A 15,838-nucleotide genomic window follows, 5' to 3' on the forward strand; every position below is an offset into this window, starting at 1 on the left:
CCAATGAGTCATCATATGGTTTAACTGTGAAACCAAAAAAATGTGGGTTTAACTGTTTAATGGACGAATAGTGAATCAATCCTCTCTTGTTGACAAACAAGGTTGGGATTTCTTTTGATTTTTTTTATTTAATTGAATGATAGAACAATCCTTTCTTACTGATAAACAAGGTTGGGATTTCTTTTATTTATTTTTTCTATTTAATTGAATGATATAATTATACCAATTAAGATTTGTTTTTGGTTGGTCACTAATATATTTTTATTTTTTGTTTTGTTTTGGTTCTTATAAAGTCATTTCTTTCAAAATTGTCGTTTGTTAATTTTTCTTATTAATTTAATATGTTCAGTTTTTTTTTTTGTTGTCGTTTGTGTTTGTAATATGTGAATATTTGCTTTTAGTTTTTACTATCATTTTTTCTACAAAATATTATAAGAATTAAAATTATATATATATATATGACAAATTGAAAAAAAAAAAAAGAAGCAAGGACTAAAATTAAAAAAAACTTTACAAGTACTATTTTTTGTTTTTATAAAGATATAAATAAATAAAAAATTATAATTAAACGTTTTTTAACTATTGGATAAGATCAACCTAAGAGCATCTCAAATGATGTTTAACTTAATTTATTATATTTAATACAAAGTTAAACAACTCATGAGTAATAATTATTTATATAAATAATTCTTTAATCTTAACTCAAAATCATATGTAACATACCAAAATAATATTATTTTGTTAAACAACTCTTTAGCGATTTCCATTATAAATACTCTATATTTGGATAGAGAATTTTAATTGAGAAAAGTAATTTATTAGAGAAATTGAATTTCTGTAATCTAGAATTTACTATTTGGATGTTTTTTTGTGAAAAATTTAAAATTTTGAAATTTTAAAACAGAATTTTAAACAACTAAAAATCTGAAATTTTAATTTCCTTCTAAAAGGTAAGAAATTGAAATTCTCTTCTTATAATCTTTCTCAAGAAACACGGTCTGAGCTCGTGGAACATCGATTGAGTGTGAGCTTAGAGAAACACATATAAGTAGCACATTAATCATATCTTCTTTTTTTTTTCATTCATTTTTTTTTCACCTTCATAATTTTAATTTTTTTTACTCAAACATAAAATTTTGAAAATAAAAGAATTTCAATTGAAGTATTTGAAATTCTTAGAATTTTAAATTCCTCCATCCAAACATATTCTAATAGCATTTCGTGATTATCATATATTCAAAGTAAAAGAAAAATAATAATTCAAATAAAATATGACATGTATGTTTTTGTTTTGAAACATGGTTATCAAGTTGAGTACAATAGTCTATAGAAATAAAACTCTACTTACTTAAAATTAACCAATTAAATCATTTTTACTTGTTTTGATGTGTGATGTATTAAATATTCATTTCTTATATATATATATATATATATATATATATATATATATATATATATATATATATATATAAAAGACCAAAGATAGTATTAGTCATCAATAAAAATAATAGTAAATATTTTACACGTATTACATAATGATCCCAAATCAATGCATATATTATTTATTAAAATATAAACGTTAGACCTCGTTCAAAGGTGGTTGTAAGTTTGCGGTTTTCAGTTTTAAAATACAATTTGAAAATTGAAACATGTTCGGCTAAAATAGTTGAGTTGAATTTTTTTCTTCTTTTCAAATCAGATTTGAACTTTTTTTAAAAACAATAAAAATAGGTTTATAGATTTTAGTTGTTGGTTTATCCTAACCTCTACTTCTACCTCAATTACCTCTCCCTTCACTCTATTGTTCGTCTCTCATCTGCCACAAAGACTAGCAAAAGCTACTTCTCCTCTGATGAGGACAAGGCAAGAAATAAGGATAAGGAACCTTTAGAAGGACTTGGAGGACCTATGACAAGGGTTAGAACAAAGAAGGTCAAAGAAGCTCTTCAACAAGTGTTAATCATGCTATTTGAATTTAAACCTAAGTTACAATTGGAGAAGCTTCGGATTGTCAATTGCACCATGTTCCAAGAAGAGTACAGGGTGTCACTTTTGTTGAGTGATTTTATTAGCATTTTGTTAGTTGAAATAAAGGCTCAAACTTGTGTTAAAGTGGCTGTCAATTCTCTTTGGATTTGCACCACCCATGGGCTTGTTTTAATTTAAAGAAATTAAGGTTTAATAAGGTGAAAACTCTAGGATTGTGGCTGCCTCTTGGCTGACCAAGGAGTTGCACAATTTTCCATATGTTTTTGTGTCTTAATTCCAGTTTTAATTAGGTATAATGACACCATCAATTGTTGTTATTAATTCTAGGTTTAATGACACCATCAATTGTTGTTATTGGTGATCATTTTATCTTCTCACTTGTGTAACCAACTTGATGTCATTCATATTTATGGACTGCACATTTTCTAATAAGAAAACAAACATTGAATTGAGTTTTAATCACCTTCTAAAGTATGAGAGTAAATCTCCTTAGTTACTCAAGTGATTCAAGAAATTGGTTTATCAAGGAACACAACCTTGTGTGTGACACCAATTCTGGAGGAGCGATTCTTCCAACCACCTTCTTCATTCTCCTTATCCATTCCATTTTTCTAAATTTCATACAAGAAAAAAAAAACCTTTGAAGATCCATCCTCAACCCTTGTGCAAATGGGTTTACATCATCCTCCTCTGCGGAGACCGACAACACCATAATCGAACTTGCCTCTGCCACCTCCCTAATCCTCAGCCTCGCACCACCGAAACACGTGCAACACCCCTTGCATCCACCGTATTTCCCTCTTCACCAATCCCTAATCCTTTATCCTTGTGCTGGCTCCGGAAATCCTTCATAGAATGTGCTAGCTCCTACGCGGCCTTCCCATTGCGGCGATTCTCGATGAGGAAGTGTGCAATTGTGAGGCACTGAGGAAATGGATCTCATAGAGAAGCTTGGTGTAACATACCATTTTTTTGTAAGCTAATTCAAAAAGGATTGTTATTTATAAATAAATAAAGTTTTAGAAAAATGATGAGGTTTTTATAATTAAATAAATAAGGAGAAATAACTTTATTAATTAAAATAATTTGTTTGAGAGAAAATAAAAAGGATATTTTATTTATTCATTTGATAGAGAATAAAATAAAGTTTCTTTTTATAAAATAAATAAATAGAGTAAATGATAGGTTGTGAGTACCCTAGCTATAAATAACGACATGTTAGGTTAGTGTTCAGACTAACGATATCTTCTACGCCTCCTCTTCCTCTCAATTTCGTTTTCCCCTCTCATCTTCCCAAAACCCTCTCTTTTTCCACATACCACCAAACCTATCCCAGAAAAAATGATGATCTCGGACACATTTACCGTTGGATCGTCGTAAAATTTAAGCATCAGGTTCTCAACTCAATTCTGAGCATTCTCACGATTGGGAATAACGAAAAGATGTTGGAGATGAGAGGAATACCCTTTGCATCGTAGCTTTTTCTTTTCCCATAGAAACACAAAATTGTCTCAGTAAAACTACGATGACGGATTTGTTAACCGTTGGATTGTTGTGAAAGTTTTATATGTGGTTCAATATTCATTTCCACACGTCTTCACCATTGGGATTTGCAAAATAATGTCTGCGGAAGAACAAAGATGCATCACACGTAGGACCATGGAATAGAGGCTTCAGTCTCTTCTCTTTTTCTCTAACGTTTGGGAATCCTAACAGAGCAACCGGAGGAGGAGCTTTAGAGAGCACCAGAAACATCACAATTGATAACGGGGAACACTTGAGTGACTACATCGAGATAAGGAATGAGTTATTTACAATTGGGGATTAGTGAGAACATGTGTAGGGATCTTCAGAGTATCAATTGGAATGGGTTTTTGGGTGTTTTTGCAATTTTTGATTCTATCCTTATAATTATAATTGTGAATTATATATGTTTGAAGAACCTGTTGATGTCCTAGCGATAAATTATTATGAAATTGATGTGTTCTTGTATTGAGTGTGAACTCTTAAAAAAATTGAGTTCTTTTTATTAACGTGAATTATACTCTAAATAATATTATTCAATGACTTATTTTATACAAATTATTGTCTTATTCTAATTTTTCCACGATGATGATCAACATGTTATGTGTATATATTTATTGTAATGCTAAAATAATAAATTAAAGAAAGTTGTAAGGTTAATGTCTAGTAGCAATTTCTTTTGATGTAATATTAAATTAATTGTTATAAAAATTCTTTTGATTAAAAATAATGTAGCTTGATTTACTATATATATATATATATATATATATATATATATATATATATATATATATATATATATATATATATATATATTGTGTCATGCAAATATGATTATTGTGTGATGTGTATATGATTTATGAGGTGTAATAAATTATTATAATGACATTGTAATATTATTATGGAGATTGAGTAGTACAAAGTGGAACGTGTCAATTTGCGAGATACATATAAACATGAAATGATTGATTGTGACATTATGAGATGTTAAATTGTGGACATGATATTTGGTTGTGAATAAGTGTGTGTTAACATTTGATGTGACAATACTTATGTTGTGAGCTGTGAATTATACAATAACCCGACCAGTGTTGATATTGAGAAAGATGTTTATGCGCAGTGTTAAAGAGAAAGTGTAGGTTTTCCTATTTATGAACCAGTGTTAAATTGTAACGCAATGTGTTAAACGTGTTTGAAACACGAGTGAGAGGTCATGAGTATTGTATAATTCATGAGCAGTGTCTACGAATGTAATATGTGATGAATTGTGGAATAACATGTTACTTTGAGATTCAGTATAAGTGCAAAGTTGAACATGTGTTAATTTGCGAAACATATGTAAACATGTGATGGTGGATTATGACATTATGAGATGTGAAATTGTGAATATGAGTTTTGGTTGTGAATAAGTGTGTGGTTAACACTTTATGTGACATTACTTGTGTTGTAAGTTGTGAATTGTACAATAACCCGACCAGTGTTTATCTTGAGAAAAGTGTTGATGCGTTGTGTTAAAGAAAAAGTGTAGGTTTCTTATTTAGGAACCAGTGTTAAATTGTAGCGCAATGTATTGTACGTGTTTAAAACACGAGTGTGAGGTTGTGGGTATTGTATAATTCATGAGCAATGTTTGCATGCAAAATTTGTTTTAGGGGTTGGACCTGAATCAGGAGGGAGAGGCCTTGACGGACTCTTCAGAGTGTAAGCCTTGGGGGTAAATACACCCGGTTTGAGTATTCCTTTAAGCATGTGCTGATCCCACATGGTTGGAGCATTTTTGCAAAATAGCGCGACCCTAACTGGTCTCCCTATGATTTTACTTAGTAAGAGTAATCTGACATACTCATTTTGTGATGTGTCTTGTTATGCACTCCTAAGCGTCCTAGGGTAGTTTTTCACTGACATGGTACCACATTGCATATAGGTTTAAGTCTTAGCATAATTGTTGCATAATGCTTGCTAATTGTTTATTATGAAATTGATGTGTTATTATGTCTTGATCGGAGTGTGTGATTCTTGTGTAATGTGATTGAAGATCGAAAAATGAATTTTAAATGATAAAGTGGTGGAATTACGTGAGTTATGTTTAAGTAAGTTGTCTCTCATTTATATGATATGTACATCTAGTTGTCTTGTTTCTCTATTAGTTAGGAATGTGATAACTCACTCCCCGCGTGTTGTTTGTGTTTGGATCCTGTGATGATCTTGAACTTTGTGTTCAAGGGAGCAGATGACTACGTGAATTGCTTTAAGGAACCTTGTGCTGAAGGACGTCGGGACACAATGCTCTGATAGGATGTGACATTGGGGTATAGGTTTTTATATTAATTACATGATGTTAGTCTATTTTATTTTACCTCACTGATTTAACAAAATATTTTATAAATTTTGACGGCCTTGTTTTGAGCCAAATATATTTTTAATAAGTTATATTTGATAATAATGAAGTGAATGTGAACCTTTTACCCGCGTGAATTTGTTTACCAATATATTTATATATTTATTTATTTATATATGTGTCGAAGTAGAGGGTGTCACCGGTCTCGAAGGCGACGAGGAGGTCGGGGTCAGCCTTAGAGTGGATGAGGGAGTCGTGGACCTGTGCACTGACGATGAGTCAGTTTTGCTCGACGCCAGAGATGCCAGTGGTTTCTTCGATTCTCAAAGGGGAGAAGCCTTCACGGATTAGGGAAGTGATTAAGGGCGTGTACTCGTACCAGAGCTCAAGCGGTTGGCGAGGATGTCAATTCGGCCAATGATTTTGAGGATGCCGAATTGGGAGGGAAGGGGCATCAGGGGAGGGCAGAAGGGCTGGTAGACTTGATGCTGCAGCGGCAGAGGCTGTTAGGGCTTCTTGAAGGAAAACGAGTTAAGGACGATGGAGATGGGTTTCACGAAGTAACAACGATGAGGAACTTACAACAGCTTCTAAAAATTCAAAACTAAAACTCAACACTCAAAACTGAAACTGGGTTTAATTTTTAATAATTTCAAAATTGGAAACAGAAAACCACCCCAAATGGGGTCTTAGTTTTTGGTTTGTTTTAAGTCTGTTATTTCAAAACTAAAACTCAACACTCAAAACTAAAAATGGGCATTTCCAAAGAAATCTAGTAACTTCATTTTTCCAGGCATTTGAATCCTCAACCAACCATTTTATGTATATGGACAAAAATAACCCTTTTCACTAAGAACTTTTATTTTAGAATGGTCATTCTGGAATAGTTTTGGAGCACTTATTTCTATTCCAGAATGGTTAATCTAGAGGTGAAAAATAACTTTCAAAATGGTCATTCTGAAATAGGATGATACATAACCATTCTAGAAGCTAATTTTTACCTTTCGGAATGACTATTTCGAAATAGAAATAAGTGATCCAAAACTATTCCAAAATGATCATTCCAAAAGGTAAAATTACCTTCCATCATAACAATAAGTGTTCTAAACTATTCCCAAAAAAACTATTTCGAAAGGTAAAAATTACCTTTTGGAATATCCATTATGAAATAAAGTTCTCTAAAACTATTCTCAAAATAACCTTTCAGTAAGCCAAAATTTACTTATGGAATGGTCATTCCAAATTTATTGTTTCACAACATATACCCTTCTTGACACGATAACTTGAAACTCATCTAAGGTGGTGGTGGTGTAGTGTAGTGAGGAGGGTGCAGGGGTTTGTGCGTGGAGGATGAGGTCGCCATCGTTGTGGGATGGTGAAGTAGGTGGCGTGATGTACTGGACGAGGTCACAATCGTCACGGGTAAAGGAGGTGTCGTTACGGTGCAAGTATGCTTGTGAGGAAGGTGTTATCGCAGGTCTTAAGACTATGATTAGTCTAAGGGAGGTATTAAGATATTTTAATCTTTTCACACATTCATGAGAAGTACACGATAAGTATGGGAAGTTCAGAATTTAAATACCCATTTTTCAACATTGAAATGGAAAGGCCTCAAAGCAATTGTCATTCATTTTCAACTATTTATTAGAAGCATCAGGTCGGGTCAAACCCAAATCGCTGGTCGAATCACCCACCCACCCACCCACCCATATCTGAAAGACCATTTTCTTCTTCACCCAACACACAGACACACTCTCACATCGCAGCTTCAAAAACCGAAAGATTCCTTCAACGATCTGCGACCTTCGCGTGTTGCATCTCCAAATCCCACTCCAAAAAAAGTCACAATCTATCGAAAGCAAACAGAGAGCGAATCGGAAGAACAAAAACAAGAAGCAGAAGAAAAAATGGGGTTGGGTTTGTTAGCTTCGAAGGCCATAAGACCCACCTCAAGGCTCCTCCTCGGTTCCCAAAACCCTACCACTTTTCTCCTCCGAACCATCGTCTCCAAGCCTGAGCTTCGGAATCCCGAAGCCAGCGCCGCACAGCCGGAGCAGCCGCCGGCGCCCGATCTCCCGCCGCGGACTCCGCTCGCCGGCGCCCGCGTCCACTTCTCGAACCCCGAGGACGCCATCGAGGTGTTCGTGGATGGCTACCCCGTGAAAATCCCGAAAGGAATGACCGTTCTTCAGGCCTGCGAGGTCGCCGGCGTCGACATCCCGAGGTTCTGCTACCACAGCAGACTCTCCATCGCCGGAAACTGCCGCATGTGCCTCGTCGAGGTCGAGAAATCGCCCAAACCTGTCGCCTCTTGCGCCATGCCCGCTCTCCCTGGTCAGCCTCTTCAATTTCCTGATTTTGGTGTCTGTTTTGTGATTATCTGATATGATGACGATTTAGTTCGTTAGAGTTTGATGTTGTTGGTGTTCAGAGTGATTCTGCATACTCTGATTTGTTTTAGTTTGATTAATTTGATGAATTGTTCTTTGTTTGGTTTCCACTGCATAGATTTTAGATGGACATTTAATTCGTTAGAGTTTGATATTGTTGGTGATTAGAAGGATTCTGCATTTGTTTTAATTTGATTAATTTGATGAATTGTTCTTTGTTTGGTTTCCATATAGCATAGATAGGATTTTAGATGGACATTATCGAACTTAGTTGATGACTTTCTGGTTTCTTCCTGTTATGTTCAGTCTCAAATTTCTAGTTTGTTGGAATAGTTGTGAGATTTGATTGGTTTGTGTTATTGGCACATTGTAGTTTGTGGATAATGGTGATGCTAGTGAAATTCAATGAGTTATATTTGATTTTAATACATCATTAAGTTGCCCAGATGACATTTATGTGTTCTGTAATAGAGTTTAATTTCTATGCACTGTTTGTCTAAATTTTTTTTGGGTCTGTCAACCAATCTGAAATCATGATATGATGACTTTTAAGGTAGTTATTGTAAATGTCAATAGACCTATCATGCATGGCAATTTTTGTGATCGGATGATAGATGATAGTTGATAGTGTAATCTGTTATGTTTGGTTCATTGCTAATTTTGCAGTTTTTATGTAAAATAGTTTGCATTTTTTCATTATTTTTAGGTTTCTTCTCCTTTTTTTTCTATTTGCACTATAAATTATTATTTTTTAAATTATGGAGACATTTTGAGATAAAATTATGATTTGTCAGTTGGTTTTGCTGATGGTATCTTCGTTTTTCTACAAGATCTTACTTTTATACTCATGTAGTATTCATATGCACTCATTTGCACACAAAAACAGATAAGCATCCTTGGATTTTGTTTTAATGAGGTTTTTAACCAGTTGTTGCTATGATTCTTGTTAAAGATGTAATCTAATGAGATGCTCATCTTTAGGGATGAAAATTAAGACTGACACACCTGTTGCAAAGAAGGCTCGAGAAGGAGTGATGGAGTTTTTATTGATGAATCATCCATTAGATTGCCCAATTTGTGATCAGGGTGGGGAATGTGATCTTCAGGATCAGTCAATGGCATTTGGCTCTGATCGTGGGCGGTTCACTGAAGTGAAGAGATCTGTGGTAGATAAAAATCTTGGACCTCTGGTGAAGACTGTGATGACTCGGTGCATTCAATGTACAAGGTCAATATTGGACTAAACTTTATTTTTTTCCCTGTAAATCTGATTATTGTGAATGCAGATTTTATTAAACATGTTACACATTGGAAATCATATTATGACTTATTTCTTCTAAAAACTTATTAAATACTTTAATCTGAGTGCCTGAAAGGGCTCTGGTGGAATGTTTCTTTCTTTCAACAGGTGTGTTAGATTTGCAACAGAGGTTGCTGGGGTTCAGGATCTTGGCATGTTAGGTCGTGGCAGTGGAGAGGAGATTGGAACATATGTTGAAAAACTTTTGACAAGTGAGCTTTCTGGAAATGTCATAGATATCTGTCCCGTGGGAGCTCTCACGTCAAAACCTTTTGCATTTAAAGCCCGGAATTGGGAGTTGAAGGGCACAGAGACCATTGATGTTACTGATGCAGTTGGATCCAATATTCGAATTGATAGCAGAGGACCTGAAGTGATGCGCATTGTTCCTCGTTTAAATGAGGTTAGGTTCTCATGGAAATGTTTTGTTGAACTGTTTGTGATTGCTGAGGCTTCAATTTTCTTTGTGGTTTTTAAAATGATTTAATTTCTGCAAGAAAAAGTGTAGTCCCATTGTTGCTGGTGCTTAAGAAGTACTTCTCCCTTGTTTTTATGGTATGAGTTTGTTTGGAAAATGAATTTTTGTTCACTAAGTTGATCTAAAACTTAATAGGAATTGATGCTTTACTAAAACAGTATTCTGATGAATTTTGGCCTTGATCTATTTATTTGGCTGTAGATTTTTTTTCATTGTGTTATGACAGTTACTACTTTTCGTCCCTGGTGGAATAAGGCTTTTGTTGTTGTATGACAGTTACTTTTATGGCATAAGCAAGATGATTTTCAAACTTTCTTTACCAGCAGCCTCTGAAACACATTACACATGGTTAAAGGAACTATACATGTAGTACTTAAAATTGATGATATATTTTTTTATCTTAATTTCAATATTACTTTCTGTTAGTTGAAATAATTACAATGATGTGGATTTGAAAATTAAAGAAGAATAAAAAAGAAAACTGACAACAAGGACCAGGTTGGCTAAAAAATTATGACCTTATGGGCTCAAATAAATCACTCTGAGTGGTTATTCAGATTATTTGTAACTGAATACATGATGATATTTTTACTCTTATTTTTTTGGGAGAGGGTTGTTGGAGGGAATGTAATTAGGTTTTAAGTGTGTTTGGGCCATTGACCATGAGTCAGAGTATGCCTTGACTATATTGTTATAAAATGTTAATTTATGTTTACAGTGATTGAGATCCTATCATTTTAATTTGTCACAAGATAGGATCATGTGGAGAGAGGGAGAAGGCTGTACAGAGTCCCACATCTACTGTATACGGCCCCACAAATTGTGCTACAAATACTTTTGTGCCTTCCTCCATAATAATAGTTCATGCGAAAAGCTCACGTGAGAGAATCCAATTCTGTATTTTAATTGAATCCACATTGTAATTATATGAGCAACTAGTGAGGAGTACCTGTAAGGATTGATCTTTTGGGACCAAGGGGTTTCTCATTTTCTGGATTGACTTGATAATGCTTAATTTGGGCAAATTGTTTGATGTTTTTATGCTTTTGGGTATACTTAGAGCTATTACCAATAGGAAGATCTCTCTCTTTTTCTAAAAAGAAAAGAAAAAAAAATCTTCTTAGGGGGAGAAGAGGTTGGCTTCTTTCCATAGTTTGCTATTTTTAAAGCTTGTTCTGCTTGCCCATTGCAGGACATAAATGAAGAATGGATTTCAGACAAAACCCGCTTTTGTTATGATGGTTTGAAAAGGCAGAGGTTAAATGACCCCATGATTCGTGGTTCTGATGGACGCTTTAAGCCTGTTAACTGGCGTGATGCTCTTGCTGTGGTAGCAGAGGTTGCCCACCAAGTCAAACCGGAAGAAATTGTTGGCATAGCTGGCAAACTTTCTGATGCTGAGTCCATGATTGCACTAAAAGATTTCATAAATAGGATGGGGTCAAATGATGTATGGGGTGAAGGCATTGGTGTAAATACTAATGCTGATTTCAGATCAGGATATATTATGAATACTAGCATTGCTGGTCTTGAAAAAGCGGATGCGTTCCTGTTGGTTGGCACCCAGGTATATCTCTTATCTCTCTAATGTATTTTAATAATATGCATGTTTTTTAATGTTACAGATGGTCAAATGATTCCTGTGTTAGACTAAATAATTTTTTTAAGTACTTCATCCCATAATTATTTAGCAATCCACTTATGTAAATTTAAGTATTATACAAGGTTTATGACTTTTTGTTGATTTTTTAAATTTAATGGTTTTGATTTTTCCTATTTTTTTGGCTTGTTAACAAATTAGGGATTCTAGGTTTTTATTCTATTCTGTTGCCACTACCCTCGGATACCTTCAGCTCTCTTTATACTCTGATGACAACAGCTATAAGTGGTCAGTCTGAAGTCTTACAATGACATGCGGCTGTAGAAAATGGGATTTTCATATCAATAAATTGTTTAGCAATATCCTGTATCTGCACTGGATTTTATTTTGATAACTGTTGTTTTGGGGCTTTTAAAATTTATGACATGGAGGAGCTTGTGTTATTCAACAATTTGAAGTATTTTGTGTTTTTGACTGAGCTCATCTACTAGTTATATATAGGGCTGGGATCTTCTATGCATGCATACTTTTTTGTTGCTTCTGGTGTCTTTGATTATCTTATGCGTTCATTCTCAAATTTGCAGCCACGGGTGGAAGCTGCCATGGTTAATGCCAGAATACGCAAAACTGTCAGAGCAAACCAAGCCAAAGTTGGGTACATTGGGCCTGCCACTGATTTCAACTACGATCACAGACATCTTGGTACTGGCCCTCAAACACTCCTTGAAATTGCTGAGGGTTGCCACCCATTTTTCAAGACACTCTCAAATGCCAAAAACCCTGTTATCATTGTCGGTGCTGGGGTTTTTGAGAGGAAGGATCAGGATGCAATTTTTGCTGCTGTTGAAACCATTGCACAAAAAGCAAATGTTGTCAGACCTGACTGGAATGGCCTTAATGTATTGCTTCTCCATGCTGCCCAGGCTGCTGCGCTTGACCTTGGACTTGTTCCACAATCTGAGAAAAGCCTTGAGTCTGCAAAATTTGTATATTTGATGGGTGCTGATGATGTTAACTTAGACAAGATCCCAGATGATGCTTTTGTTGTTTATCAAGGTCACCACGGTGACAAGAGTGTTTATCGGGCAAATGTTGTTTTGCCAGCAGCAGCATTCAGTGAGAAGGAAGGGACCTATGAAAATACCGATGGTTTCTCACAACAAACATTGCCTGCAGTTCCAACAGTTGGTGACTCCAGAGATGATTGGAAGATAATTCGAGCTCTATCTGAGGTGGCAGGAGTGCGTTTGCCCTATGATACAATTGGGGCCGTTCGTGCTCGAATCAGTACTGTAGCCCCAAACCTTGTGAAAATGGATGAGAGAGAGCCTGCCACATTACCATCTTCACTCAGACCAACCTTCTCTGAGAAGGTGGACACCACCCCATTCGGGACTGTAGTTGAGAATTTCTATATGACTGATGCCATTACAAGGGCATCAAAGATAATGGCACAATGCAGTGCCATGCTGTTGAAGAAGTGAAACATGGATTTTTTATTTTTTGGTTTCAATAAAGAAGATTCACGTTTTTCCCTTCCTGGCCATGCAAGATTGCTTGCCAAAAACTTATTGGATGTTGGAAGTATCCAATAAATTAAAACTAGGATTTATCTGTTCCATTTGTAATATGCGGTGTGGAAGCACCACTTTTTAGAACTGTTGTCATGTACAATTTGAGTTATCCAACTGATTGTGAAGGTTTACTCGTCTAATCAATTTTCCATAGTCAGGAAAGTGCATCGTCAAATTCTTATTGCAAATTATTTACTGTTGCTATGAAGTTTAAGCCCAAGGTAAATTCGACGTACTAGTTTACCGAAGGGGGGAACTGTGACAGAAAGATAGAAGTGACAAATTGAAATGAGTTGGAACTTTGAAATCCTTTAGTCCAATATTACATTTGAAAATTTGAGAATTTGGTAGAAATATTGACAGAGTTCTAACTATATCAAAATGAAGAGGCTGCAACAAAATACAAAATTTGGGAAATTAAAAACTCGGATCACAAAATGCCACTTTCTTCTTGATATATATGGTTTTCATCTTATTTATCATGTTGTGGACAATCCATTTTGAGGTTATACTTGCTGTTTTATTCAACAGCAGTTCTATGTTTCTGTTCTTCATGAATTCTTTGCATGTGTTATTTATAAAACAAAGGTGATTATGCACGGTTGAAACATTGCTTATTAAATGAATTTAATTATAATTGTCATAAACGGTAAATTTGTTGACTATTGCAATAATTATTTTAAATATTTTAAGTTAAACTTCTAATTGACTGACAGTACAAGAAATATATACACTGATTTTAACCTTATAACTAGAAGCATAAACATTCCAAAACCTAGGAACATTTCATTATTGCATAATGTCAGATTTATCTTTTCCCATTTGCAGTAGCAAATACAATGTATCTACGGAATGAAAACTTCAAGCAGGACTGCTAGTGATCACTGTTTTTTGCTCCTTGATGTTAAGAGAGTTACTTCTGCACCTTTGAATATGAAGCGATGTCTGTCTCAATAACTGCCCTTTCCCAATTCTTCCCATCAGCATGCCTGATTTCAACGTGTGTCAACGTTCCAGGGTCAACACCCTTAAATGTAACAGCAATCCCATCTGTGTTTGAGCGTGGATGATAATAGAATGAGGTTATGCCACAGATTTTACAGAATGTGTGCTTTGCAGTGTGAGTGCCAAAAGTGTAAGTTGTAAGAAACTTGTGAGAATCTCCCAAAAGCTCAAAATTGACAGCACTGGAAGGAGCAATCACTTTCATGTAGCAGTTTGGGCAGTTGCAATCCCATGCAACAACACTGGAAGGAGCAATCACTTTCCACCTTACACTCTTACAATGGCACCCTCCAGTATGCCACACTTTTTCAGCATCCATTTCAGGCTTCTAAATAACCAATAATTGCGAACGGAATCTTGGCCTCTGGAGCCACTGGCTCTTGTCAGCTATAGTTTGTCATGGACAAATATCATAAATTAAAGTTAAGTGGGGAACAATTTGGAACCATATCTATACAACAGATACTAAGAAAGCCTTTAGATACAAACTTAGTAACAGATGGATTCTGTTCAAAATACATTATTTTATAGATATTGAACCTCGAGAAAGGGGTGATTGTGAGTTCATGACAAATATTCATATGTTGTTGCTAACAAATTATATACTTTGTTCGCCAAGAAAGATAGTTAAAAAGAAGAGAGGGTGAGGACTCAGATAAAAGGATTTTGTATTGTGCAAATCAAAGTGTGATTTCAAAGGCTTGCATAAAATAAACATGGATTTTTGTTTTTGAGATGAACAAATCCTCAATTTAACAGAATGGGAAGGAATAATGTTTTGGAGTATACACTTGTGTGACTCAATAAAGTTTCAAGATGAGGACCTAATGAAGGTACCGAGTATGCACATAAAAATTCAACTTATAATCAGTGAAGTGATCATATTCTTAAATGAGTCATGCATTCCCTGGCTTGGCTTGGTAACTATCCTACTAAGAAAGCTTCAAGAAAATTAAAATACATAATCATGTATGCAGACATGCACTGTGACTCTGTGAGTTTGTTTCACTGAGATAACTATATTGCACTGAACCACTGAGGCAGCAAGCCAGCAATATTTTTGCTTGAAACTACAAAAACTAAGCATTCACTTCTTTTGGTTTTCTCCCTTCCATAATTTACATTCACAAAAACATCAATGATGTCTATCTATTTGTGAGCAAACATGTTATCACAAAATAATCACAACCCTGGCACCATATACTGATACCACTTTAAAGGAAGAACTTTCCATAAACATGAGTGGCATCTTGAAATTGTTTAAGCCCCTCTCATCATCACTTGTATCAAATTTACAAGAATCTTACCAAATTTTCAACACTATCTAAGAAAACATTGATAGATGCAAGAGAATAACAAAGCAACTAAGTTTGTAAAGTTATTGCTCAAAAAAAGGGAGAATTGTTAACAAGTATAGCACAAACCTATGCAAGAAACAGATCAAAAGATTCTTAACAATTTTTCATCTGATGGAATCAGATGGGAAGCCAGATGTGCTTACCTTACTTGTAGGGTGGCTGGTATGCAGACACTTTTGGCAGCTTTAAGATTAGATGAAGATAATTGTGAAGAAAAAGAAATGATGGCGAAACGGGGGCGAGGGCGGCCACCGAATACGGTGCCTCCGCCACCGGTGAATC

General features: G+C 34.9%; 2 protein-coding genes across 2 annotated transcripts; one reads left to right on the forward strand and one right to left on the reverse strand.

The window, feature by feature from the left end:
• Window positions 1-7,401: 7,401 nt before the first annotated feature.
• Window positions 7,402-13,333, forward strand: LOC100802040 (NADH dehydrogenase [ubiquinone] iron-sulfur protein 1, mitochondrial). The gene is made up of 5 exons (XM_003538340.4): window positions 7,402-8,185; window positions 9,223-9,469; window positions 9,650-9,944; window positions 11,212-11,586; window positions 12,204-13,333. Exons 1-5 carry the CDS (start codon window positions 7,759-7,761, stop codon window positions 13,101-13,103), a joined length of 2,244 nt encoding a protein of 747 aa, XP_003538388.1. The 5' UTR covers window positions 7,402-7,758; the 3' UTR covers window positions 13,104-13,333.
• A 626-nt stretch (window positions 13,334-13,959) lies between these two features.
• Window positions 13,960-15,838, reverse strand: LOC100816608 (centromere protein V). The gene is made up of 2 exons (XM_041006876.1): window positions 15,700-15,838; window positions 13,960-14,585 (listed from the first exon to the last, which is right to left on the reverse strand). Exon 2 carries the CDS (start codon window positions 14,515-14,517, stop codon window positions 14,107-14,109), a length of 411 nt encoding a protein of 136 aa, XP_040862810.1. The 5' UTR covers window positions 14,518-14,585; window positions 15,700-15,838; the 3' UTR covers window positions 13,960-14,106.

Source organism: Glycine max, chromosome 11 (assembly GCF_000004515.6).
Source record: "Glycine max cultivar Williams 82 chromosome 11, Glycine_max_v4.0, whole genome shotgun sequence".
Lineage (NCBI taxonomy): Eukaryota > Viridiplantae > Streptophyta > Magnoliopsida > Fabales > Fabaceae > Glycine > Glycine max.